This window comes from Gobius niger (assembly GCF_951799975.1).
Source record: "Gobius niger genome assembly, chromosome: 8".
Classification (NCBI taxonomy): Eukaryota; Metazoa; Chordata; class Actinopteri; order Gobiiformes; family Gobiidae; genus Gobius; species Gobius niger.
In genome coordinates this window covers 15437011-15464725 of record NC_136859.1, presented here as the reverse complement: position 1 = coordinate 15464725, position 27715 = coordinate 15437011, and the positions used below count along the sequence as shown (strand labels likewise).

General features: G+C 40.2%; 4 protein-coding genes across 4 annotated transcripts; all 4 read left to right on the top strand.

Moving 5' to 3' along the window:
- Positions 1-1776, top strand: hoxa10b (homeobox A10b; the record flags this gene model as incomplete). Its single annotated transcript, XM_079561710.1, has 2 exons — positions 1-754; positions 1502-1776. 2 exons carry the CDS (start codon positions 1-3, stop codon positions 1774-1776), a joined length of 1029 nt encoding a protein of 342 aa, XP_079417836.1.
- A 1806-nt stretch (positions 1777-3582) lies between these two features.
- Positions 3583-4689, top strand: hoxa9b (homeobox A9b; the record flags this gene model as incomplete). The annotated part of the gene is made up of 2 exons (XM_079561833.1): positions 3583-4063; positions 4451-4689. The coding sequence occupies 2 exons, from the start codon at positions 3583-3585 to the stop codon at positions 4687-4689; spliced, it is 720 nt and encodes a 239-aa protein (XP_079417959.1).
- Positions 4690-11580: 6891 nt separating this feature from the next.
- On the top strand, positions 11581-12981 carry hoxa2b (homeobox A2b; the record flags this gene model as incomplete). The annotated part of the gene is made up of 2 exons (XM_079561800.1): positions 11581-11929; positions 12347-12981. 2 exons carry the CDS (start codon positions 11581-11583, stop codon positions 12961-12963), a joined length of 966 nt encoding a protein of 321 aa, XP_079417926.1. The 3' UTR covers positions 12964-12981.
- Positions 12982-15537: 2556 nt separating this feature from the next.
- skap2 (src kinase associated phosphoprotein 2) lies at positions 15538-26050 on the top strand. Its single transcript, XM_079562186.1, has 12 exons — positions 15538-15685; positions 15911-16016; positions 16088-16113; positions 16188-16286; positions 18592-18672; positions 18740-18823; positions 18916-19040; positions 19271-19334; positions 19419-19559; positions 19993-20142; positions 21017-21132; positions 25659-26050. Exons 1-12 carry the CDS (start codon positions 15646-15648, stop codon positions 25749-25751), a joined length of 1125 nt encoding a protein of 374 aa, XP_079418312.1. The 5' UTR covers positions 15538-15645; the 3' UTR covers positions 25752-26050.
- Positions 26051-27715: the final 1665 nt, after the last annotated feature.

Sequence of the window (27715 nt, the reverse complement as noted above, 5' to 3'; positions counted from 1 at the left end):
ATGTCAGCCAGGAAGGGTTTTCTTCACCCGTCGTCAAATTATCCCACTACGACGATGACATGCCCCAACAACCAGACTGCAAACCCCTTTTTTGTAGATTCTTTAATCAACGCGAGAAGCGAGTCTGGCACCTATTACCAAAGTAACGGTGTGTATCTACCCCCGGCGGCGGAGTACTCGTATGGACTGTCCGGAGCTGGCTCCTGTTTCCCGGGGATTACAAAGCGCAACGACCCGAGCGCACACATCCCCGCGTCTGCGCCATACGTTCAGGGGATGGAAACGTGGCTGGAGCAATCTCGGTCGTGCCGAGTGGAGCAGCAGCAGCCCCACAGCGTGCCGCACATGACCCCGTGTTCATTCTCAGCGAGCATTAAAGAAGAGAGCGCGTACTGCCTTTATGAGCCTGATAAATGTCCCAAAGCAGCGACGGTAGATGACATCTCCTATTCAGGAGGCAGTACCGTGCCAGTGCCCGGCTACTTCCGCCTGTCTCAGACACCGTACACGTCCTCCAGAATATACCACGATGCACAGTCTGAACTCAACCACTGCAGCCCGGAAAGAGTCGCCCGTTTGGAGGCGCAGAGCGTCTCACAGCACGCTGCGCCCGCAGAGCGCGCGGGAGAAGGGAGCCACGAGGAGGCGACTTGCGTTCCGGAGAGAGATGAGGACAGCCGCCCGTCATCAGATGTATCATCCTCCCCAGAGCCCACTGAGAACACCACCGAGAGCCCAAGAAAACCCTCGAAAGGTGAACAGAAATTGGCGTGCAAGGACTAATGTGAAACTCTAAATGCTGAGACAGGCTTTGTGCCTTTAAGACGACATAGTACTATATATATATATCTGCAATGGCAGAAATTTCTCAAATTATAGACCCTTTGATAAAGTTAATATTATGGTAGGTTTTTTTGTTTTGCATTTTTATGGACTAGTTCCACGAACCTAATTCTACAAAGTTATGTTAAGTTTTTTTTTTTTTATTGTTTTAATGGATTTTCAATCCACGTTTGAATTCAGATTTTGTAAATTCTGTTTTATTTGAGTGGCCCGTTTGTCTTTTGTTTGACAGCAGTTGTTTCTATTGAAAGACAGGCCTTATTATTGTTTCAACACGCCGCGCAGTGGTTATGTCTTAATACTGACAAAGCAGTTGGCTGCAGCCGCATGCGTAACGGACAAAAGTCTGTATTTAATTTAGCTTGAAGTTGTTGAGTGTTTGGAAAGTGAAGGAAACAATTTGAAGGTTGCGCAGAGGTCAATAGGCTATTTTGTTCTATTTTATTTGATTTTATTATTGCTCATGTTTACTTAAGTTAAAATTAGACTGTAAATATGATATTAAATAAGTTATATTAAATAGACTGCATTATTATATTATCTGGGTCAATGCGATGTCCGGTTTAGACAAGGTCTCTTCTGAACTCCTGAACTAATACATATTATTGTTTGCACCTGTTGTCTTAAATATCGCCTGACATATAATGTTTTATTACAGAAGATGGTAAAACTGAGAGCACAGCGAACTGGCTCACAGCAAAGAGTGGCCGCAAGAAGCGCTGCCCCTACACTAAGCATCAGACCCTGGAGCTGGAGAAGGAGTTCCTCTTCAACATGTACTTGACTAGAGAGCGTCGTTTGGAGATCAGCCGCAGCGTGCACCTCACTGACAGGCAAGTCAAAATCTGGTTCCAAAACAGAAGAATGAAACTGAAAAAAATGAGCCGCGAGAACAGAATCCGAGAGCTGTCCAATAACTTCAGCTTCTCGTGAGACGTGTGTACGTCCCGACAAATGTGAATATGGACCGTAATGCTAACTTATTGATTGTTGCTCTTTTGAAACTGTTCATTTCGTTTCTCTAGTGGTGTATTTATAAAAGACGTAAATGTGTTTTTAAGAATGTGACCACAGCTGCTTAGACTTGTTGTACATATGTATATTCTATAAACTGCATGTTGAACTTCGAGTTACTGTTACATTTAAGTACATGTTGGCCTTCTTCATGTGACAGCTTTTATGCAGCCTATTTTGGAGAGCCAGAGATATTTGTTGATCATTTGCACAATTCTGATTGTTGAACAAATAATAATAAAAATAAAATCACTGCTATTGCACGCGTCATAATTCTTTTTTCAGCAGGTTATTTCTTCTTCAGCGGTTCATCAAAAAGTGGACACACACGTTTTATTTAGTTTACAAAAGTGTCTAATGCGCTTGTCTCAATACACTGTGTGTTATTCATTTAATCCATTCATACTTTCAGTATACCTGGCAAATATATATTTTTCTTAAACGCACATGTGAATAGAATTTGCATTTTTTTTAAAAAACCTCTTACACGTGCATGACCGATCATCCGCCGGTGGAATTGGCATATCCATAAAATCCTTTTATTTCGTTCAGTGGCCACAGGAGCGTTGCAAGGAAGAAGAGCGGGCTGTTGAGTGGTTTAGGTAGTCTCATGTTGTTGGGCTAAATAATCTCACCCACAACATGAAACTGCCTTGATTGCCTCAGTTAAACTCGACGCAAAGCTAAAGATGGTCCCCGTTCAATTAAGTAATAAAGTAATAAAATGGCCCTAAGACGTGAGTAAGACGTCCGTGCGTAAAACGGGCTATTAATTAACATTAGCAGAGCATGAATTGAATTTTAGCTTTGGATGATTTAGACTGAATTCCAAAAGATTCAAGCCGTTTCTGTGCCAGTGTAATGTGCGTGGACAGAAGTGCTGAAATGCGGCAAAAGCGCAGACAAGGCCTCGGTTATGATCATTGCAGCTTGCCAGTTGTGTCGCTGCAGGAAATGCCGGATGTGTCTGTCTTGCGCCAAAAGAAAGGACACAATGGCTTAGCTTTATTGCAGATATTTAGCTTTGGACAGCCAGGTTGTAACCCGAAGAAAAACAACCCAATTGCCCGTGATAAAACGCATGGTTATATTGCACCCAAATAACTTGAGTCCACTTTCCGTTTTCTACGCGCCCTCAAAAGCATGACCGCCTGTCCACAGATGCACTTAGAACTGACTCATGGACAAATGTTTGATAACTCTGTGTAACTTTTGCAATTTCGAAATAGTTGCCTTACCCCCAGAGCGTATTGCGCATGTAATAAGAAGAGGAAAACTTGTTTTTATGTGCTTATAAAATGTGTTTATTAAGTCAGCTAAATAAAGAACAATAGTTATAGACTCATATATTATTGCCTGTCTAATACTTGAGCAAACAAATCAAATTTTATTTAACATAAACATAAGACATTTCTGACAGAAAATCATAACGTTTATAGCTTATAAAAAGAAACATTCCAGTGCAAATGCGCGGGGATTTGCTATTAAAATACGGTGGTGAAAATGGTGGCCATTTAGCTGAGCACCAGGCTGATTTATTATTTATTGTTCTGTCCCACGGTCACGTGTTTGGGGCGCCCTATCCAATGTTGGGCAAGGTTCAACTTATTGGACGCATTGAGCTGCAGCTGGCGCAGCAAAGCAGCATGCATTCTGTGTGATTCCTTCTTAGAAATTTTATGCTTTTGCGGATTTTTTTCCCCCCCTTGCCTGCTTGGTTTGGAAATGGCGACTCTGGGAACTGGATTTTATGTGGACACACAGGAAGACATGGCACCAAGGTATCCGTCAACCGCATCAGGGGTGGAGCAGCCACTGATGAGCGGAGAATATGGCGGATCCGAGTCTTGTCTTCTACCAAACAAAACGTCTCTTTTTACCGGCACTTGGAATCCGAGTGCGCCCACGTATATCCACCATGCGTACAGCACCAGCGGCGACAGCGGGGCAATAGATAGCGATGGAATGTACCCTCGTTCCTGGACTCTTGAGCCTCTGCCTTCGTCCCTGTGTTTAACGGGATTACCGCCGACTGCCGCGCATTACGAGATCAAGCCTGAGCCGCTCATTGCCAGTGCCGAGTGTACTCCACTGGAAACTCATGCACCGCTGTTGTCTGACATTGAGAGAGCGGCGACACTCACAGAGATACCGTCGTGTGAGAGTGAGAGCCCCCCAGCAGAGGAGAATAAGAACGTAGACCCCAGTAAGTGTTAATGATAGGGATATGTGGGATATTATGGAAAGGGAGCGCAGGAAGGAGGGGCAGGAGTGCATGGTTGATTGTGGGTATTTTACAGTTTTACGCAGAGGATGAAGGGTAGATGTTTGTGATTCAAAACCAAGCAGTTGATCCTAAACATCTGCGCACACAGACAATTACGCATGCTAGTTTGGATGCAGAATAAGGCCTGTTTTATAAACCAATCTTATTGCTGTTCACACACGAAAGATGGTGTATAGGTTATTTCATGGCATCACCTTTGCCATTTAGATTCAATTATTTCCAACTAAGCAAGAAGTAGGTTTTACACAGGGCAGGGTCTGTTAATACTGTCTCACTTGTGCTTTTGACGTCCCTTTGTTTCTATAGATAACCCATCGTCCAACTGGCTCCACGCAAAGCCCACAAGGAAAAAACGTTGCCCTTACACTAAACACCAAATCCTCGAACTTGAAAAGGAATTTCTGTTTAATATGTACCTGCCTCGGGACCGTAGATATGAAGTGGCCAGGGTGCTGAATTTGACCGAAAGGCAGGTGAAAATCTGGTTTCAGAACCGCCGGATGAAGATGAAGAAGGACAACAAAGAGCGGCGGAGAGACAGTTAATGTTGCAGGATTACTGTAAAGGGAACATGTGGTAAAGGGGGTTAAATACTTGCAGTGTTAGATATTGTTGTTCAGTTTAAATTGGAGCCACACTGGATGGCCTGTTATGTACTCAGTGTTTGTGAGAGGCAGTGTCTCGTCTGAATGTACACGTCTACTTGTCATTTTTTGTCGTTTGCATGAACTCAAGACTACCTGAAATCTTGAATGTCACCCAGCTACCTATTGACTTTATTAATTTATTATTATTGTTGTTGTTGTTATTGTTGTTGACGACGATATTGTACAAATTGTATATTTCAAAATGGGTTCATAATGCACACTTCAATACCTCGAAAAAATAAATAAAAGTAGGTTCTTTAGAAATATGACAAAGGTCAAAATGATCTCACCATTCAATATTTCGTTGGTAACACAAACATGAATGATCCATTTCATATGATTGAGCATAGGGCTTCCATCATCATGCGTAAAGAGTGCGTAAAGGATGCGTAATGTCGGTCGCACTCCTGGCTTTTCTAGCAATTCTATTTCAATCCACAAATTTAAAATATGTCTTTAAAAGAAATCAGGCAAAAGAAAGTTGGACATAGTGGGTATGAGTTCAGGGTTGAACTATTTACTTTTATGACACAGATAACGAATAGGAAATCAAATCTCTTTGTTTTTTGTTTGTTTTGCTTTTTTTAATTCTGTCCAAAGAGAGGATACAATTTTTGATATTGTGAACATAGTCACACCATTTATTCAGAGCATATATTAATGGAGACTCTTTATTTTTACTTTAACGTGCGTGTGATATCTTCTAAAGGGAGTGGCCCAGTGTTGAAAAGCACTGCACCTCTGAAACAAAGACCGGCCTAAATATTAATGTGACAATATGCTACGTTTGTGTAATTATGGTCTTTCGCAGAGATGATTTAGACTTTAACAGACCGACAGACTAGTAGCTGTGGGCTTGCAGTAGTTTTAATTGGCCTTTCTTTTCTTTTTTTTTTTAAATTAACGACCAACAAAACAAACATTTCCATTATTCCATATACAATACGGAAGGATTAAGGCTGAAGATAATACGCAAGTGTCTGCTGCTCTCTGCAACTGTAGGAGCCGGGCAAAGGCTCAACAAGCTTACGGAATATGAGTTCATTACAACGCTTCAACAGAGAAGCCAAAGCGCATTATAGGCCACAGCATTCAACCTACACCACACAGTCGTGAACACAAAAATAGTGAGACACGGTGTGGGTTGGGGGTGGTGTGGGAGAACTGCCAATGCGGCTGTTTTACAAACGTCTAATTACTTTACAACCGTCTAGACCAAGAAACATCCATTTTCTTTGTTGTAGCCAGAGGAGCTCGCGGGCACTTCCTTCAAAAGAAACCTTTTTAATGGAAAAGTAAATGGATATAGGCGATATTTCAAAAAAGGCAAACTTCTTAATGTATATAGCCTAAGGTAGTGCTGACATTGAGTGCATAGCTTGCCTGCAGGATGTCACGAAAGTAGCAATATACTTTGGGATCCGTATTGCGCTAATAAGCAAAGACGGTCAGCAGGGGGCACCAGTGTTTCATCTTAAGGTCTACTGGATATTGGCGCATTCACGGCCATTACGAACCCTCCCCCCATTTAAGACACTGCACAAATCCAGTTTATGTTATAAAATGAAACAATCAGGAGTTCAACTGTTTTCTGTTCAACAGTTTTCACAGTTACCGAGCGTTTTACGCACACATGTGTTCCCACAGTGCCAAAAACATGGGGCAGCGTCTGAATTATATATTTGTCGGAGCTCACTCTTAACAATTAATGATTAAACTTCAAATAGCATGTGACTGTCTGAGTTGTTTTAGTGCTTGAAGTGATAGTGACTCTGATTTTGTTCTCATCATCGTCTTAATAGTCTATTGTCAGTGGCTCAGGTAAAACCGTCGTTAAGTGGTCAAAGTACTTTATTTCATTACTCGAGCTAAAGTACAGAGACTTGTCAAACATTAATCTAATGAAAGTAGCCAAAAAGTTTCTCTGTCAACTTATTACTTGAGTGAAAGTACTGATAAGCATTTGCAGCGGAAAAGACGTAGCTATTCAAAGTAATAGTCTAATTAAGGATAATAACTTTGCGCTTTCTTCACCGTTTCTCTCGTTGTGGCATTTGATAGCCGAGTATATTTGCCCAGCGCCACCTACTGATCATATTATTAGGCGTTTAAATGAATAAATTACATAGACAAATCTACAGTTTACTTTGGAGCCTTTTTTTTTCTTAGAAATTTAGAGAAGAGTTGTATAAAGTAGCCAACAATCCGTCTTTCAAATGTAGTGATGTAAAAGTATCAAGTTCTCATAATACTCAAGTAAAGTGTATCCTCAGAAACTCTCACTTAAGTACAGCCCTAAGTAAATTTACTTTGTTGCTGACCACCTCAGCTTATAAGGGGTTGACAGTTCGCTCCAAGTCCCACTGTTATATAGTGTCCTTGTGCAAGACACTTCAATAGAACTATAGGCCTATATGAATGTGGTGTGGGAATGGTGCTCAGACACATGTTGCCAGGAATGTTTCCATCATTCAGTCCCTGGGTAGCTTCGATTAATACTTATTTCTGCTTACTTACTTACTTACTTACTTACTTACTTATTTACTTACTTACTTACTTACTTACTTACTTATTTACTTACTTACTTACTTATTTACTTACTTACTTACTTACTTATTTACTTACTTACTTACTTACTTACTTACTTACTTACTTACTTACTCACTTACTTACTTGCTTACTTACTTACTTACTTACTTACTTACTTACTTACTTACTTACTTACTTACTTACTTACTCACTTACTTACTTACTTACTTACTTACTTACTTACTTACTTACTTAGGCCATGCCACTTTGCTCTATTTGGTGCATGGGCCTCAAACAAGTTCCTTCCTTCTCTTTCTTCTCCATGAGACCAAGTTTGGAACAATGTACAAAGCTGTGATTAACGGCTTCCTGTATTGCTTTCAGAAGCTTGTCATGCTTGTAAAGTGCAATATAGGGGAAACCGGGGCTGTTTGTCACACGGGTTGGTTGTCACGTTGCCACGTTGCTTTTTATGGCCACTCTAGGGGGCGCTGTGACTTGAAATGGTGTTGTTGTTGTTGTTGTTGTTGATGTTGTTTACCATCCTGATTCTCTGGCTGAAATATGCTTCCAATCACTTGAAAAAAACAATGAGATGAGGTGATGATTTGTCTTTTTAAAGGTATCTGACCATTATTTAAATGATGTTTACATATACATATATATAGCCTATAGCCTATTTCATAGCATGCAGGTGATTAGTGTATGGAAAAATCTAATATCTAGCATAAAGCTACAGACAATAGCTTTGAATTTCATTTATTATTATTGATCTTTAAAGCAAAAGCCTTGTTAGAGCAGTTCAACCTTCTTGTCTGGTGGTTATTTGGGGCTGGTTGTCTCAGGTGGGTTAAAGTTTGGTTGTCACATAAATGGAGGACAAAATGTATTGCTGTGTCTTTGTTTTTATGATAATAACAGCGTTTGTTCAGCACACATCACTCATATGTTTCATTGTAGGGTATTATACAAAAAGAATGAGTTCAAATTAATGCATTTTAAATCTCATTTTGTCTTTTTAGTTCGCAAGAACTTTTAATGCTGTCGCCAGATCAAATGCACTCTGTTTAAGATGGAGATTCACAGAAGAATCACAGGTGATTAAGTGATGATACATATTCATTAAAGGCACACTGCGTAACATTTTGTATTATACTGTTGCCATCAGTACAAAACATGCTTCATGCTACAACTGCAATGGGTAATCAAAGAATAGATCTGGATGAGGACCTAACCTGTTTAAATCTAAAATCCTACTGACTTTAGTCACATCTCCATGGAGACGAGCAGGAGACGTACCCACTCCCTGTAAAGTTACTGTCATGTCTTATGAGAGCTGAGCCGCTCACAGGCATATGTTTGTATTTTTATGAGGTATTTTTCAATGATGAAAATATCTGTCATAAAATAAAGGCTAATTTTTCAGTTTTATTTATTGGGCAAAATTCTACGTGGTGTAGCTTTAAGCTACTAAGAGTGGCTTTATCCACCCTTTCTCAATACTGTGGTCAATACCATCAATAATGTAAGAGTTTTTTTTTCCGATTCTTTGTAATAAGAAGATTTGGCCCTTTTTTTTTTTTATTACATTAGAAAAAGAAAAAGCTTTTTAAACCTCACTGTTTGTAACTCTAGTCCTCTGACTGTCTGAACTTGAGATATCATTTCAGCCAGACCTACTTTCTGGCTTGTTCCGGTCCCCTCCCGCCTCTCAGCTGCCCACATGCATCCAATTATCTGAGCTTTTCCAAAACTACACTGTAGCTGCTCAATCCATAAACGACACAATTGATGCGCACGCTATTCCTCTGTGTTGACACAAACGTATCCTCAACCTCTCTGCGCGCGCATGGGAAAACAGAAAGTTGGTAGAACATTGTTTGTCAAGACCTTTGGTGCCCTTCATCATTCAAGCTTCATGACAGTGAGAGGTCACAGCTGAACTTTAGGCAGGAAAGTCACGAGCACATGTGGTCCATAACCTCCTAAACGACCAATTTCATCACGAAGCTCTTCCTCTTTGTGGCTTTAATGTGCTCAAATATTCAGGCCATTACAGCCTTGTGTAGTGTGCCTGGACAGTGTCCGCGTGGTCAATTATAATCCCATTGGTTTGTTTATCACTCAGTCGAGGCGCATTCATCGGGGCCAAATCAGGTGAGTGTTCAGGGCATTATTTACGCACAATACGCACAAATCAACGCTTACACGACGCGTTGATTTGTGACTCCTGTAGTATATGTCACATCCTGTCATGGATCCTGGAGGCTCATAAATAAAACTGTAATGTGCAATTCTATTCCAACACGTGCTCACACAAAAGCTTCCACGAGAGGAGCGTTTTAAAAGCAGCGTTATACTGTTTTTTTTTTCTTTCTCTGTTTTTTTTTTTTGCCTAGGCGATGCAAAAGAGGTCAAATTATGTAAAAAGTAAATAAAATAAAATTAATAATAATAATAATAATAATAGCAAGTTTAAAAAATATATTTGTGACAAGAAAATGTGTTACATTGTCAGTGTACAAAGCCATAACATTTTCCAAAACAAAGATAGGCCTGTATAGTTTAATCGAGGATTTTTCTGGATCCACCCTCTTAAATCACACGTATAGAAGACCGTCACCCGAGAGCCTTGGCCTGCGGTGTATTCCAGTCTTCCAGATGTCTCTCCTGGTCCCACAACAGACGGGAAACGTGCAGCTCTTGTTCCCAGTTCATCCACTGGTCCTGCCTTCGATGAAACTCCCTCCAGACAAAATCACAGACAAAAACACAAAACCAAGCAAACAAAAAAGCAACAACGACAACAACATAAATAACTGTAACACTGTCCATAAAGATACGGTTTCCTTTGATGTTGTAAAATACTGTTTTATGGGCCTAATTTGAACTAACATTTTCATTTTCCGTGGTCACTCGGTCAATGAGCTACACTTAGATACACTTTGATGAATATGGTTGATGATCTGACAATTAATGATGGAGAAAGGCGCATATATTATAAAAGCCTGCCATGTTATTGAAAAATACACTGCATAATGTTCAATAAAACATCAGCCATTAGTGCAGGGTATTTTTTCTCTCCAGACAAAGACGATCCTTTGCAGCGCTGTGGGAAAAGGAGAGCGAAGGTAGCGGAGAATAGCTCCGCGCTGAATGCCAACACCCACTCACCTCAGCAAACAATTGATCCAATTTAAGAGCTACTTTCCACTAAAAGCAAGTAGACTTTTCTCTTCTTTCTGTTTCACTCTTTCGTGATAATCCTCTCTTAGAACGAATATTTTCCTTTTGGACACATTTAAGCAGCAAAACTGGTGCGTAAAAGCATTCCCCCCATTTTATATATTATTATTATGCTAAATCTTAATCTACAATCTAAAGGCACGATCTAAAAAAGCACAAAAAGAGCAGTGCTGCCGCTTCCAGCCACATGGATCTAAAGGAAGAGGTAAACGCTTCAAATGTGTTCTTAGGGCAGAGAGCTGTCAGAGCGCTGGGCGAGAAAGATTGATCACGCGCACAGGCGACTGAGGCGGCTCTTTGTTTAGAGCAGGGGCAATAAACAGCATCACTTCAGCATCTCGAGGCAAATCCTACGGGCTCACTACATTAAAGGACAGCATGGATGCGCAATAGACACTTAAATGATGCTTGAACTCCAATACTCTTGTTATTTGTCACTTCTGTCGCTATATCCCTTTTTGAATCAAAATATGATCAACCTATCTCATTATTAATCTTTATCGACGGAAGTAAGTTGGTTATCGACGTAATTAGTCTGTGGAGAGCATCAGCTAAAGGTATGAGGGAAATAATGTATGTATTTAGCATATTTCTGCAAGTAAACAAAACAACAACAAGTTATCTTCTAAAGCCACCCTTTCAACAATTATCCCTTTCCACGTCCGATGTCTGTGGTGTTTTGGATATTAATGAGTGTGTGTTGGCCAAGCAATGGTGAGCAAACCGGCCCGAAATGTAAATAAAGCGAACCCCTGCCTACGGAATGAGGCGTTACCTCTCCGAGTTTCTCGATCAATCACAGGGGACAGTGGCTTCTTTTGATAAAAAGGCCAAATTGTCATTGGGCAGGCGCAATCATGTGACAAGCAGCAAGATCTAATTCCAAGCATGGCCTTGTGTATGCTCTGCGTAATGGCACAGAGCTCTCCTTATTCGACTATATCCACATTAGCAGTTTATAGCCTGTCTGCTGCTATCTGCTTTTGTGTAACTTAAAACGACATCAGGAAGGCGATGAATTACGAATTTGGGCGCGAGAGTGGTTTTATCAACAGTCAGCCATCACTCGCTGAATGCCTGACATGTCTCACTAACCCTGTCTGTGATGCATTTCAAAATTCAACAGTCAAGAGCGCGCCGCTTTCACACTCAGCACTGGTTCCTTTTGAGCACAGCATCCCAAGTCTGAACGCAGCGGAGCGTCCACGCCACGGCACCCGCTCCAAACAAAACGGGAAAGGCTACGTGAGTGCCCGTCAGGCTGCGTATCCGCCACAGGAATACCCGTGGATGAAAGAGAAGAAAAGCACCAAGAAGAAGCAGGCGTCTGCGGAGTCGTCACCACTCTATTTCTCACCCCAAGGCAAGCCATGATTAATAACCTTTGAAATAAAGCCTGCTCTTTGTCTCACACGGGCCTGTCCCTCACTACGCGCGGCCTGAATCATTACACTATTTATATTTTCCATTTAGCCTTCATATTACAGAAAGTCTTAATCTCATCAAGCAGCACCTTGTTGAGATGCAGCATAAAAGTGGTAATGGCTGACAGTAATGGAGAGTGATAGATTAGTACACGGGCCAGCAGCTGCATGTTCATTAATCTTCCGCCTGCGTCCTGTCCACGCAGACCCATCATATTCTGCCGCGAGACCATAAATCTGCGTCTGAGCCTGGCTGCACAGGTTTCACCCCCAGCCGGATGGTGTTTCTCACTTTCCTCTGAGGTTTGTTTGTGGCAATCTAATGGTTTATTAAGTGTTGTGTTTTGTACTTGTAGGTTCGCCAGAGGCGGAGGATGTGGGAGTTGAAGCGGCATCTCGGAGGCTGAGGACCGCATACACCAACACACAGCTGCTGGAACTGGAGAAGGAGTTCCACTTTAATAGATATCTTTGTAGACCGCGGCGCGTGGAGATAGCGGCATCACTGGATTTAACCGAGAAACAAGTGAAGGTTTGGTTTCAAAACAGGCGCATGAAGCACAAGAAACAGACGCACAGCAAAGAGAACTGCGACAGCGACGGGAAATACACGGGCGAGGACGACGAGGAGGACGACGACTTGGAGCTGACTGAAGATGGCGACGCTCAGTACTTTCAGACTCCCGCAAACACACCAGACCAGGGCGCACACAGCGGTGAGAGCCTTTGTCAGACTGTAGCGCTGCAGAACAGCAATGACAAACATGCGAAACATTTTCCAAACGCGGCGCCCGCTGTTCCCGTGCGCGCAGCCACAATAGGCCCGAACAATGCGCATTCCCCGGCGGAGCCTTCTGTGCAGGATTTCGCCGTTTTCTCACCGAGTTTGTCAGATTCTTTACAAAGTCCAATGACTTTTTCAAGCGACATGTTTGACATCTTCTCTGAAACTCTTACAACTATTGACTTTTGACAGTTCGCATGCATTAAAAATGGGATATTAGGCTATTAGAGAACTCAGACATGAGGTAAGTTTATACTGAGAGTGTATGAACTGTCAAAATTATATTTCTATGTATTTTAAATATTATTACTATATTTTATAATTAAACTTTATTTTGTTGAACTTAAGTGTCTCACAGTCATTTCAGACCATTTTATAAATTGAGATTTTTTCTTCTCTTAAGTCTTGTATTAATATTGATTTTCAGTGTTGTTTTGTTTCTTGTTTCTTGGTTTCGCTGGAGCAATAGAAAATAGTTCAGTTAAAATGTTTGCCATGAGCAGCTTGGTAAAGTCAGGCCAAAGCTATATGACTTTTCTTTGCTCTCTAATTAAATTTTATTGCCTATAAAACTCACAGCACTGAGGCTTCTTGTTTATAGCCTGATGCGCGCGACGTAATGCAATCTTAGGGGATAAACTATCCCCGCGCCACAGTTACTTTCCGATATTATTCAAATTGGGTCGTTGAAAGGCAATGCTTTAAATTTGTTCAACATATTACATTATTATTTTTGCAATTTTACTCAAATTAGTGAAAGTTTTTGCAACGTTCGCTTTGTCTTCACTGGTCAACACAATAGGAGACAAGCGCCGCGGTCCCAAAAGGCGCGCGCCCTTACGTAGGCCTATAGATTTGTTTAGGCGTCAATAGATTAAGGAACGTGATCTTTGAAATATCCTCGACATCAATTAATAGCGAACTCACCGCACAGCGTGCTTTCAGGATTTAGTGCCATCCTCGGAGTTATGCGCTTGAGCCAGAGCAATATCAATCACAGTGGGAGAGCGAGAGGAATATTAGAACGTAGAAAATGAAGATAAAATACAATAACGTACAGATTGAAAGGGGAGTCTTGGACGTTATTAAACTTGTGACACATAGGCTGAGTCTTTTTGTCAATATGCCCACATGCTTTAAAAGTGATTAAAATAAACATATAGGGAATTATAAGTGTAGGAGTGATGCGGCTCCAGTTCAGTCCTTGTGAGTATAGAGGCACTCGCGCGCTTAGGCTCCCAGAGGTCAAAGATCGCGCTGGCTCTCCCCTGTTCTCCAAAACGGGGAGGAACCAGCGCTGGGTCAGAAGAGGGTCAGGTTTTGAATAACCAGAGAGAGTCATAAAGAATTTGGATGGAGTTTTATGGCTCATCATTTGAAAAAAAGTAAAAATTATTGTTCTTTTAATAATAAGGGCAAACTCTTTTATTAACAATCGTGGTATTTATAGTATGCGCGTGGTTGTAGCTTTAGTCAGTTGAAGGATCTATAGGATACTTTCACATTTTTATGTGTGTGTGGGGGTTTTTGGGGGTTAGATGGGAAGACAGATTGAACCCTAATGTCCGAGAATACAAAACACCAGGATGCAAAAAATAATGATAAAAAGATAAATGAGCATATGCGCGGAGCTGAAGAATCAGTCTGATGGAGCTATAATGTCTGGATATATTAGCAGGTGGGGAACAAATGTGTTGCGCCTCTGAGAAACAGACACACTGAATTCGCACGACCCAAAACATGCACGAATGAACCATAAAAAGACTGACTGATAAAAAATGAGCCCTTAAACCAACAGCCTCATCCTGAGATTGTGTGGAGTTTCTGCCTGCAGAGCTGAGCCACTTCTGACACATCCCTGCAAAACAATAGGCTCTAGTTCAAAGGATCCGCTCCTTTAGCCCAGGCCATGGTGGCTGTCCACGAGATGACTGATGAAAATGACTGACGCCTTTGTCAACAATATGTCAGCAGGGAGATTTGTTTGAGCTTAGGTTACCTCAGAGCACTGTACACTCCATGATGTATTGTGCAAAGGTTTTAGCCAGTGCTTTAAGCGTAATAATAACTCCAACTGCTATGGATAATAATAATAATAATAATATGAAATAAGCAGTGCCTTTGCAGAGTATGTGTTCCGTGTTTGTTGAGGTTTATTTTCTTTTAATTCAATGCTTCCTTTCCTTACTGAAACATTTTAAGAGTTCATCTGCAAAAAAACAACATATGCTTGTAAATTTCGCAGTGTTTTTCATTACCAGTGCCATAACAATATAAAGTCACTTGTTTTTAATCAAATCCACACACTTCAGTTTCACAAGCCTACCAAATATTCAAAAACAATTAAAACAAATCTCTAAAAGTTTTGAACATTTTGCGCATTTCAGGGAACTAAACTAAAGTAAAAAAAAAAAAAAAAAAAAGGATTTAAGAGCTTATCCAAATGCTCAGTAATTATACCCGTGACGTTCCTTACAAAACATTTCAGCCTCTTATTTACGCGCGGCCATAAACTGTAACTTCTAATGTTATTGTAAGCACTTCAGCTTTGTCCATTAAGTCGGTCAAAGTCAACCAAGGAAATATGATCAAAGAATCAATCTTAAATATGATCCCGACATTATGCGCGAAATTTATTGGACCCGCCGCTCTATTAAAACATCACGAAGTTGCCCTGCCCCCGTTATGAATAGTACATCAAAACACTGGCCAATAAACGTCAACATTTACAGTTGTTTCCACAGCGGCGCGCGGGGTCATTTGATAAATAATTAGCCGCTTAACTTCCTACTTCCGTGTCGTGTTGAAGTTCCCCCTTTCTCAGTGTGCGCCACTGAACTGATTCACTTTGGTCGGGCATCTTCTGCGACAATGAGGGCGATCCCAGAGGAGATATCTGCGCTTTTATCAGGTAACGAGCGAGGATAAAGTTTACGCAAAGCGAGGGCGAGCTGGAGATGCTTTTGAAGGCGCTTTGAGACGGTTTCACCAAAGAGGAAGTGTGGACTTGGTTGATGCGACTCTCTCTGGACTGGTAGCCAATGATTAACAGAGACTTGATCGTGTGTCTTTTGTCTTTATATTAGACAAGAATTGCAATGTAAGAGCACGTGTGTGTTTTATTATGTGGTTTTAGATCTCGACGCTTTCCTGTGTGATGGATTGAAAGGGGAGAGTCTGAGCAAGAAGGTGAAAGAAAAACGAGAAGTGTTTATAAAAAGGATAAAGGAAGTCAAACTGTGGTATGGACATATTTTTAACCAGTGTGAACACAAGTTAAAGCACATCTTACATTTATTTTTTTTCCTTTTAGCTATTCGCATGATTTCAAAGACAGAAGTAAGTCATTTAAAAACCTACTTCATAAGAATATTCTGCCTGTACATGGTCATTTCACACAGTGTCTGTTGCAGCTGAGGAGGAGCAGGAAGAAGAGGATGATGTGGACAGCAACAATGATGGCGGGTCCCTGCAGTCCGAGCGCACAGACAAGGATGAGGAGACAAGTGAAGGTACACACACCCAAATGAGCATCTCAGTCATTTATCTCACTTTAACCTCTTACCAAGCGCTTTTTCTCCGGTTCAGCTTTACCCAAATCCATAAAGTTACAGCCTGTAGGCCAGTATAACACCTAATTTGAAAGCCAAGACCAACTAAACTCATCTAAATGGATCTTTTTCCTCGGTTTTGTTGCCGCATTGTCACTTTTTTCCCATCGCTTTTTTTTTTTTGTAAATTTTTTTGCCACATTTTCATTAGAGTTGAAACAAGTAAAAATAGTCGATTTTTAGTAAACACAGACTCATATAGAGCAAAAATGACATGAATATTGTGTAGTTTTTCTGAAAACCTACTTTGTTATTAAAGTTCTGTAGTCTTTTGTGCTTTGAAAACTAAATATCTGTCTGTGTCTCGTCCAATCAGAAGCAGAATTATCGCCAAGAGCAACAAACAAATATTCACTTTAAGTTCACTCCATCATGTCCTCAAGCGATGCCACTTTAGCGTCATTTGAGAATTTTATTTTTTTAAGTACAATTTTCATACACCATTTACAGACAAGCGATTAATCAATTAGTCGTGAAAATAATCAGTAGATTAATAGATTACAAAATTATCGTTTTGCCCTAATGTTCATTGCTTTTTGTCACTTTTCAGTTGCTCTTGTTTGGCTTTTTTGTAGCGTTTCTTTCACACATTTTGGTCACGATTTCGTCTCCTTTTTGTTGCTGTTTTGACGCATGTTCAGGTTCACCCATCAATGACAAAGTTATTACTAAAGTGAATGTGCGCAGCAGTTGCATAACAAATGTTCTCAAAACCACATAATCCCTGAAGACACGCTGGTTGAAAATCCCTCATAGGACATGTGCATGTTTCATCCTTCAGGCTTGACATGGATTTACTGCTCTATTGGCAAAAGCATAAAAGAAAAGTACAGAATTCTCAGCCTTTTTGTCACAAATGAAGACACAATGTGCAGAATTCACTACAAATATGTCTTTAAATCAACTATGTACATTATACACCTCCTAAATTACAAGCAGTCTAATATTGACTTGTTAACTGAAAATAAAAGTGACATGTCATACACGCACATCTCGCTCCCTGCAGAAAGTGACTTTGAGTGGCACAATGAGGGAGACATTCCAGTTGTATCTTGGCAACATACTTTGGAAGCAATTTAAGGGCGCAGCCGCGGTTTGCACCTCCTCTTTTTAGGGCAGCCTTTTGACAGCACGAACATGCTTTATTGCTCTGGGCCCTGTTTGTGGACCCCAAATGACTGCCAAGGCTGCAGTCCTGAGAAAACACACACATTTCTAACTGTACAGTAGCACTAATCCTGTACAATGTCCCCCCGCCGTGAAAGCTGTCATATTTTGTGTTTGGCTTTAATAAATGGGGTTTCAGAAATCCTTATGTTGTTTAGGATTTAAGATGTGGGGTTTATGGCCGGTAAGCAGCTGTCACTTTTATGGCCGTGCTTTCACACAAACAACTTTGACACAGCAGTTGGACATTTGCATTGAAGTTGCACGGTGCGAGGGGTAAAACACAAGGATCCGATTGCACAGCGTTTTAGGACTGCCGTTTTATCGATTACCCTTCAAACACCTTACATGTTATTGTTTCTACAGCCCCATCAGCAGGTGTGTGGTGTATTGGGCGATACAAATGCAGTTATTTATATAATGTGGCTGTATTTTGACACGAATGAACATTAACTAAAGTAATTTGGTGCCAAGAAACCCCTCCAGTCTTTGAGGTTTGTATTATTCACATATTTAATCCAACTTAATCCAACCTTAGTCCAGGGAATTGTGTCTTGATTAGGTCTTAAACATGCTCTGGCCAAAAAAAGGCCAAAAAAAAAGGGGTGAATACTGTAATATTTTGCTGCCTTTGGCTTTGGTTATGGCACGCACTTTCTGTAGCGTTGTTTTGATTAGCTTCTGCAATATCATAGCATTTATTTCCATCCAGCTTTGCTTTGTATTGATGATGGGAGAGTAGGACCACAGCACAAGTCTTTCTCCTGCACTGAGAGATTCTCAGTGGGGTAAAGGTGTCCAATCCTCCCTGAACCACTTCCACAATTTGAGCATGATGAACCTTGGCATTGTCATCTCATGCCTGTGCCATCAGGGAAGTAAGCGTAATGCTGCTCTCATGCGTTGGCCACATACTGTGTTTCGTGCTTTTGTGATGATCCGATGCTGTAAGCCCTTTGGAATTTGGAACTACTGTCTCCTATAGTAAATCAAATGTTTGTCTAAACAGGATAAGCGTGACAGCTGTTATGTTTTCCAGGTGTGCAGCAGGCTCCCCCTGTGGCAGCTCAAGACCTGACATCAGTCTTCAAGTCTGGATATCTTGAGAAACGTAGAAAAGGTCCGTCTTCCTATTGTTTCTTTAAGGAAAGTGTCTTAAGCCATTACTTTACTATTTGTCTTCATAGATCACAGTTTCTTTGGGACAGAGTGGCAGAAAAGATGGTGTGCTCTGAACCAGAACACGTTATACTATTATGGCAGTGATAAAGGTAACTTCACTATATTTTTCTACAAGAACATGAGAAAAGTTTGACACTTGAGCGACAATGACATTGCAAATGTTTATGTTTCGATTAAACAGACAAGCAGCAGAAGGGTGAATTCAACATCGATGGGTACACTGTCAAGATGAACAGCACTTTACGCAAAGACTCAAAGAAAGATTGTTGTTTTGAAATTTCGGCACCAGACAAGCGAGACTATCAGGCATGTGTCTGAAATATTGCTCTTACAAACTTAAACTCTACAAACCGTCTGTGTAGTCATTAATATATGCATGTCAATGGTTGTACTTGACATATATTAATGTCTACTTAAGGAGTCCACTGCTCCCATGTGGAACATTTTACTGTGCATAAATCTAGTATTATTTGTTTATGTTAATTGATACATGTATAACAGAAATGAACTGACTACTTTTCTTTACACCATCACAGTTCTGTGCGTCATCAGTGAAAGAGGCCGGGGACTGGGTCAAATGGATTAACTTTGTTTTGAAAGGTTTGGCCTGTACCTGTTTAATTCCTACAGTTTTAATTATGTCATTCAAGATATTTAAATGTTCTGATTGTGTATTGGTTTTAGACATGACTGGAATCATCCCAGAGGATGAGGATGATGAGGATGAACAGGATGACCTGGATGGCTTTTACGATGATGTTGGGCAGACAGCAGACAATGATGCTCCAGAACCCATTGACGATGACATCTATGAAGAGCTGCCAGGTTTGACTCATTTATGAATGTTGAAGTTAATTTAACTTTTATTTATGTATTTATGTGAATAACTGATTTATCAGGGACGATACAGTAAACAGATTCCAGCTAATGCAATGCATTAAGAGCTTTTCCTGGTTGGACCTTTCTACACAAGTCACAATAGTAAAATATAGTAATACATTTATATAAAACATTTTCAATCATACACATATAGTACAACACAGTAAACCACTTTATTGTCAATTTTAACCCCTTTAAAGCACAGAAAGAGAATCAAAATGAACAGTGCAATTTGAAATACTATAGGCTCCTGTATGAACACAATAGATGGAAGTCGAGGGGTTGGACTCTTTCATCGAAACTCTGCGGATTCTGCCCCAAACGTCTTCAGCATCACAAATGACATGTATTTATTATATTTTTTGTTTTGTCTTTTCAGAAGAGGATGAACCGAGTCCAGTAAAACCCCCTCCTGTAAAGCCTCCTCCTGTAAAGACTCCATCAGTAAAGACTCCTTCAGTAAAGCCTTTTTCAGTAAAGCCTCCTCCAAAGGTTGAGCCAGTCACCAAGCCCTCTCCTCCAGCTCCAGGTAATAACCAAAGTCATCTTAAGATATTATTAAACTCAGTTTGTGTCACAAAAGGTAAACTTACTTCCATCACAGTGGTCTCTACAACGCTCCAGGATCAATTGTTTCTAAGCTTTTCTCTGCTGACGGACTAATGGGCAAAGCTAACTAGCGCCACTTTAACAGTATTTACAGCCAAGTTTGAGTGAAAAAAATGTATCTCCATTGTGTAATTGGATGAACAATATCCCTCTCTCCCTTTGTCTTTTCTGTCAGCGTAGTATTTACTCTCACGGACAATTAATGAGCAAAAAAAAACGCAACATGCTGCGACACCTGCAGTGGCGCTTATGGCCTCTAGGGGCATGAGTTTCTTAGTTCTGCTTTATATAGTTCTATCTTGTCTTTGTTCATGAACCATATCATTACTAGCTATGCATTTGTTAAAATAAAAAAGATAGCTGTGCATCCATACCGTACATAAGGACCATTATCAAGTACCAGTTCTAGTCCTGAAATATGGAACTCTCCCTCTTCCAATGGCTTGTGTTTTACAAAGTACATTTCAATGATCTTTTTTCATGATATTCCACTGATGATGACATCTTATTATTGATACTCACCACAGGCATTGTTTTATCAAACTGTAGTAATTAGAAAAACTGTGTGTTCTTCATGTTTAAGTTTCCTTGGCTGGTCCTTGTAATGAGCATATTTTGAAATTGTTTTTTTTTTTTTAATCAACAACTTTCGCTATTCCGTATTAGTTTTGAAATCGTTGTATGTTTAACCAGATTCTTTTTTAATGAAAGCAACATGCATCACTGTATTGGCAAAATCAACTATTGCTGTTTATTGCAGTGAAATAAAACAGATCTTTTTTCTCTCTTTATAGCAGTCGATAAGAGCACAGACTACAAGAGTTTCTACCAGGCCTTATGGGACTGCATTGGAGACCACCCAGATGAGCTGTCCTTCAAACGTGGAGAGGCCGTCTACATCCTCAGCAAGGTATACACGAGTTCTGGCTTCTACGCCTAATAGGGGCATTGTTCCTTTATTAAAAGTGGGTTGTTGCTGAACGCTGTGCCTGAAACCGCTCTGTTGCCTCAGCACATTGCCTGAGTCAGACATGTTGTTCTATAGAGACCACCTAAAGAGAGTTCATTCTAGAGCTGCGAGGACCTGCCTGTGTGTGCAGCTTTACCGGCAGTGTGTGGCCCGGTGCCAGGAGCCCAGGGCTGGTCTCCGGCTCAGACCGGACTAGGTTTCTTCTGTCTGGACCTGCGGTGATGGGGATTAGTTGTGTCACGACGGAAACAGTTTTAATGTTGTTGGCGGAGGCTGTTCACTGGCACCAGCGCCCCCCCAGCCTTTCCATCTGGGCTCTCTCTGCTCAGTGCTGCTGCTGCCATATCAGCAGCAGCACTGAGCACTGACTGGGTAGAGCAGTCAAAGAAGGGTAGCGTTACTTTAAAATAATTGTCGTCCTTTTAGGTAGTTGAAGTGTAGAAGTGAAGTAATTACTAAACAAAGGGCAAAAAATGACTGATGCAAATACGACATGAGCATCGAGTAACTTGGTGTAAAAGCCCAAAGCTTTAGTTACAAATCCAACTGGCAAAACAATCAAACAACTGTTTTTATACTGAAATGACAATAATGATAATGAATGATATGTAGGGCAGGGCGATATGGCCTTAAATCTATATCACAATTATTAAAAAAAGAAATATCACAATATTATTTGATGATATAATTGAGAATGATTTTAATGAATTTGCAAATATGATCTACTCAAGCAGTTTACATCCTTTTTTTGCTTTTATTTTTTAAGCATCTGTCCCCGAGTTGTACAGTCAGTGTTTATGCTGCTCTGATGGACCTGAGCCTAACATAAATTATATCGTGTCCACAACGATATAAATAATTACAACGATATCAAAAAATTATATTGCAATAACGATATGCGATACGATATGTGTACAATTCATCTACTAGTTACTTCAATATCTCTCTCCTGCATCAGTGGTTCTAACTGGACAAAAAGTGACTATTGGTGGATTGGTAGCCTTTGACAGAGGTGGTCAATAACACATTTAGTTCACTTAAAGGTGCATTATGTAAGTTTTTTTTTCTGGGAAAAAAGTTGATATTTGTGTGTATTTGACCTTGTTGTGACCCAGAGGCTGTATGAGTGGTTAGTATGGCAGGTTTACTTTTGATCACAGTGGTCTCTACAACGCTCCAGGATCAATTGTTTTGTAGGTTTTCTGGTGAAAAGGTCCGTCAGCAGCGAAAACCTTCCAAACAATTGATCCTGGAGCGTTGTAGAGACCACTGTGATGGAACGTAAAGGCGCCATACGAACCACTCATACAGCCTCTGGGTCACTACAAGGTCAAATGCACACAAATATCAACTTTTTTTGTACACATAAAAAGTTGCATAATGCGCCTTTTAAGTATAGTACTTAAGTAGAGTTTTTGAAGATCTGTACTTTTTAATGTAATTAATTTGTGTTGTGAACTTTTACTTCACTACATTTGAAAAATAAATTCAGCATAATACTTTCTACTCCACTACAGTAGGTGGCGCTGTGCAGATGCCCCTGTCCCTATCTAGTTCATTCAGGTGCTACTTTTGTGTTTTTGAAGCTGCAAAGTTATTTGTCACACCACTTCTTTAAACTAATTTGTACTTCCTACTTTGAATACTTAACCTCTTAACCCCCGCCTGAAACACATTTTCTCCAGTTCAGCTTTTCCCATTTGAAAGACCTCCAAAACTCATCGAAGCTTCTTCCTCATTATGACTGTCAAGTTCTTGTCCTTTTTGGTTGTGTTTTCATCACGTTTTTGTTGCTCTTTTGACATGGCTTGATCACAGTTATATTACACACACAAAAATAAACGTAATTCGGCCAAAATGTGCCCAAAAAAAAACAAAAAAACCTGGAAGAAGCTTCGATGAGTTTTGTAGGCCTTAGCTTTCAAATGAGATGTTACTCTGACCTATAGTCTGTAAGCTCTCAGGTTGAGAAGCTTTTAGATTTGGATGAAACTGGAGAAGATGTGCTCGGTTAATGTGGGGGTTTATTGTTTATGTAATTTTTTTTTTTTTTAAAGAGGAAGCCACTAAATGAAAATGTGAGTCTTGGTCCAAATTCATTCATAACTTTATCTTAACTATTATTTGCAGCATCCCAGTTCTTCACAGGAATGAGGCACATTTCACAATTTCACAAGAAAAAGCTACAACACTAGCCTGCAAGGTCATTAAATTGATACAAATGTACGCAATGTTTTTCCCACTAATGTCAGAGTTTACAATATATTATAGGACAAAACAATTTACAGGTATAATGCCTTTAATAGTCTTACTGAGCAACTTAGATTTTTTTGCAGAAATATCGACCATTATCTGTATTTTTTTACTCATGTATAGAAATAAGTATTTGACCACAGGCCTTTGCCAAAAATGAGAATTGATAGTGTTTTATTATCAGTCGTATAATTAATGAACCGACAGAACTGTGTGAGTATCATGACATACTTTATAAGTTTATAAGTCTATACAAGTCATCAAGAGTAGCAGTTTGTCATGACTGTGTGGTGGGCTGGGGAAAGTCTTGTATGTCTCCTCCTCTTAGACAGTGAGCTCTTCCAAGAAAACCCAAGCTTAGTCCAGCACCTTGTCCAGAAACCAGGAGCAGGTATCGAGCTTCTGCCTGTTTCCAAAAGGTCGGACAATACAGACCAATACTTATATTAATTGCTCTCGCATACTTTGTGACTGTTGCATTGTGTAACATTATTTCCTAATTCAAGATTTATGGACGACTTTTTCTTTTTTTCATTCAAGTCTGCCATCTAGTGGCGCTTTTTGATACATTACAAACAAGCAGTTGGGTTGAGGGCCTTAAAAACTTGACACTTATATTTAGTATTTTTATATAAATTGACTCTTGGAATATTACTATGGAGGAATGAAAATGTTTGGATTGGATCTAAATTAACAGATAACGTGGCACGATGAGAGATTTTATTAGTAATTTGAGAAAAGCAAGAAAACACAGCTTTATTATTTTTATTGTTTCTTTGTTTCTTTGTTAATTCAAATGGATATATTTAGTTCTTTCTTTTTTGTATTTAATTTAATTTTTCCTTTTTATTCCTATGTTTTCAGGTTATGTATCGCTTACAAATTCCGACTCTAAATGCAGTATAATATATGAATATCTTTGTTTCCTTTCACAGTTTTGAGGTAAACCAAGGCAATTTGATCAGTTGATTTTATAGCAGTGATGGGGGAGCTGCGTGTACGGAGTAGTGTTTCTGTGCTCGTTTCCCAAATGCCTGTTTATTGCTCCCTGTCTTTGTGAAGAGCACCAAGACTCAAGTTGCCTTTTCACTCAGACGTGGAGTGCCATTAGATGAAACCTTGGTGTTGGGGGTTGTGGCCCGCTGCAAGGGCAATGACCATAAAACCTGTCTGGACTGTAGCGGCCAGCTGCAGCTAAAGGCACAGACAACTTCCTCCCCCATCCTCTTTCTCTCTCCTCAGGCCCTCCCCCATTCCTCAGCCCAGAAATAGCAGTGTCGCAGCCCAGAGACCCCCCAGACAGGCCCGGAGTGTGACAGGAGGCAGTGCAGCAGCAGCAGCACCCTCTCTGCTCAAGTCGCAGCACATAAAACAAATTGAAGGATGTATGATCATTAACCCATTACCTTAGCCAAATGGGCTGGACATAAACACTGTCCAAATATGATCCAGTGGAGCTCTCGGGGCCAAAGTCTTTATCACATTAAAGCGTCAAACTCAGGCTAATGTAACCATGTCTAAGCTCAGCGTGTTTATGTTTATGAGTTGCTTGGTCTGTCACTTGTCTATTTGAGATTCACTAAACACTACCCACAGTTTTTAAATACCACCTGCACAAAGGCATCTTCAGCCCTTGTTAGAGTCTGAAATATTATGTGATATTCAGTCTAGTCTCTCTCTGGTGTCAGTGAAACATGGTCTTTGTTATGATGTTATTGTAATCTGGCTGTGCCCTGTATAACCGTGTGATGGCTCAGAGCCACATGTCTCTCCTGGGAGCCACAGATGTGATGTCTCTGTACGTGAGTTTGGACATGAGCGTGGAGGAGCGGTTCCTCTTCTTCTGCGGCTGCAGAATGTGATCTCTGTCGTGATTCACGTCTGAAAGGACTTTGATGTGAAAGAGGGGACTCTCTGATTTCAGGTTTCTGGTCACCCTCAGCTCCTCTTATCTCTGCACGCTGACAGCCATTTGGAGCTATAACTTGTCAGGCTGTGACAGATTTATGTGAGATGTGCTCTTTGCACACAGGGTTTTGTCTCGAGTGGTGAGTGTGCATTTTAGAAAGGGACACTAAGCAAGTAGACATCTCTGAAAAGGAAATTACAAAGTGAAACACGTGTGCTTCATCTTTATCACTATAAGTTGTGAAATAAGGAGTGGTAGTGTTATTTTAATCTTAAATGTAACAGTTTGACTGTTTATGTTACAGGAATACCACAGCTTTGGTTGGTGGGTTGGAGAGAAGAATGGAGCCATTGGCATTGTCCCCAAGGAATACCTGATGGAGTTATATGCACTTTAAGCACATGTCTTGTAAGTCCTTGTGTGGCAAAAAAGGTACAAACAACAAAGTATATACTCTTATTATAGTACAGAAAAAATCTGTTTAACACGCTGGTAGAATTGCACATCAGAAGGATATTTGTTTAATGTATATGCACTGAGGTATTACTGTAATTGCTAACCTATTGAGCATTCGACAAACTGCAATTTATATTTTATTTATTTGCTTCACATGCCACAAGGTGGCAATAGAGTTACTTCTGTGGACAAAGCTGATTCCATGAATTTGTGAAATAATGCCACTGTTTTGTAAAAGATGTAGTAAAATAAATAAAAATATGTTAATGTCTGATGTCTGTAATATGGTTTCCTGTCTGGTCTTTTGTTGGCTTGAAGGCATCACAGAAGACTGTGCTGTTATGGCACCTGTGAGGTTTGTGGGCAGGAGATGGGAGAGTGGCAGATGGTTGGGCTGCGCCTGGAGCCTCAGTGAAGAGCAGAGGTGCACTAATAAGACAGGAGCACACACACAACTGAGCATGAGCTTATGGTCCTCAGAGGAGCTGTTTGACAGCAGCCAAGGTACAGTTCTCTGTCAGGCGGCATATACTGTAGACATAACTGTACAGGCCCCATAGGGTCGGCTATGTTGTTTCTGCTAAACTTAAAAATCTGTAACAGAAGACAATGGTTTGTTTTCAAGGTTTTTTCAAGGTTGTAAGAAAATGAGACTAAAACTGCCTTCATTAAGTAATAACTCATCATACCTTTGTCTCTCAATTTTTGCTCACTCCTGTCTTTCTGTTTTGTTCCTCTTGAGTGATGAGCAAGTCCTCCGTCCTTTGGGTGACATTCAAACCCCACATAAATCTTGTTTTTTACGGTGCTCTGCAGATATAAAGCCTGTCTCTTAATTGAAGATGTAATGAATTACCATAATTAGTTATTGAATATAGTACATTGGTACAGAGAAGTAAATCTTTTTCTTATTTTTTTTTTACCACAGTGAAACTAAGCAATTCTAAGTTGAACAAATGACATTATTGTGAAAGTTGACTCTTATCACACTTGATTATTCAACACGAACATGAGTTCACCCAAAATGACACGGGTGCAGAGTGAAACCCCGGTAAAATGGTTGTATATTGTTGCAGGCCCAGGAGCATGGCTAAATATTGCAGCTAATTTTTTATGTGCCAATAAAGGATTTCCTTAATGGATGTCAACTACGGCCCCATCCCCATTAGATTTGGACAGCCGTATCCCCTGAATATACAAGTCCTTTTACTGCAATTTAACATCAAGATATAATGTTTCATAGATAAATGTCAACGTGCTATTAATCCTCAAAGCACTAAATTACACTAATGATACCAGAATATCACTAATTAACACTTGCAATCATCAGGACACATTTTGCCGCCAAAATGTATAGATTGAGCTGCGGTGAATGAATAAATAAAGGGGTGATCGATGGAGAATTCCTATCTTTAAACATTTTAGTCCCAGATAGTGCTGTACAATTAATTACAGTTGGATAAAAACATTTCTGAGTGGTTGCAATTTGCAAATCGCAGGACGCTCATTATTTTCTATATCCTGTATCTATCGAGTCTGATGTGTAAAACCTCTTGTGTTAGTTTTGCAGTTGATTTTTCAGTCTTCTCTTGGATGTGTTTAAAACTGACTTGAAATTAGATTTTTTCCCTAGTCACAGATTTATACACATATGTATTATTTGTCTGCATGAGATAATACTATATACTATTTGATAAAGCTTGATCAAACCATGATATATGAAATCCTTCCTATACTACACATAGAGTGCTGCAGCAGCATAGAGACGCCCTGTCAAGAATAACATCCTCTTATTTATGTGAGATCTTCTGGCATTTTGCAGGAAATGTATTGCCTTGCCACTGGCCCCTGTCAGCGTTCCATTAAAGCCTTTCTTCTGCTCAAAATCTTTAAATCTGAAATGGA

Coding starts and splice junctions, on each gene's coding strand:
- skap2 (XM_079562186.1), top strand. CDS start 15,646: ATGAGGGCGATCCCAGAGGAGATATCTGCGCTTTTATCAG. Junction 16,017..16,087: donor ATAAAGGAAGTCAAACTGTG/GTATGGACATAT, acceptor TTTTCCTTTTAG/CTATTCGCATGATTTCAAAG. Junction 18,824..18,915: donor CTATTATGGCAGTGATAAAG/GTAACTTCACTA, acceptor TCGATTAAACAG/ACAAGCAGCAGAAGGGTGAA.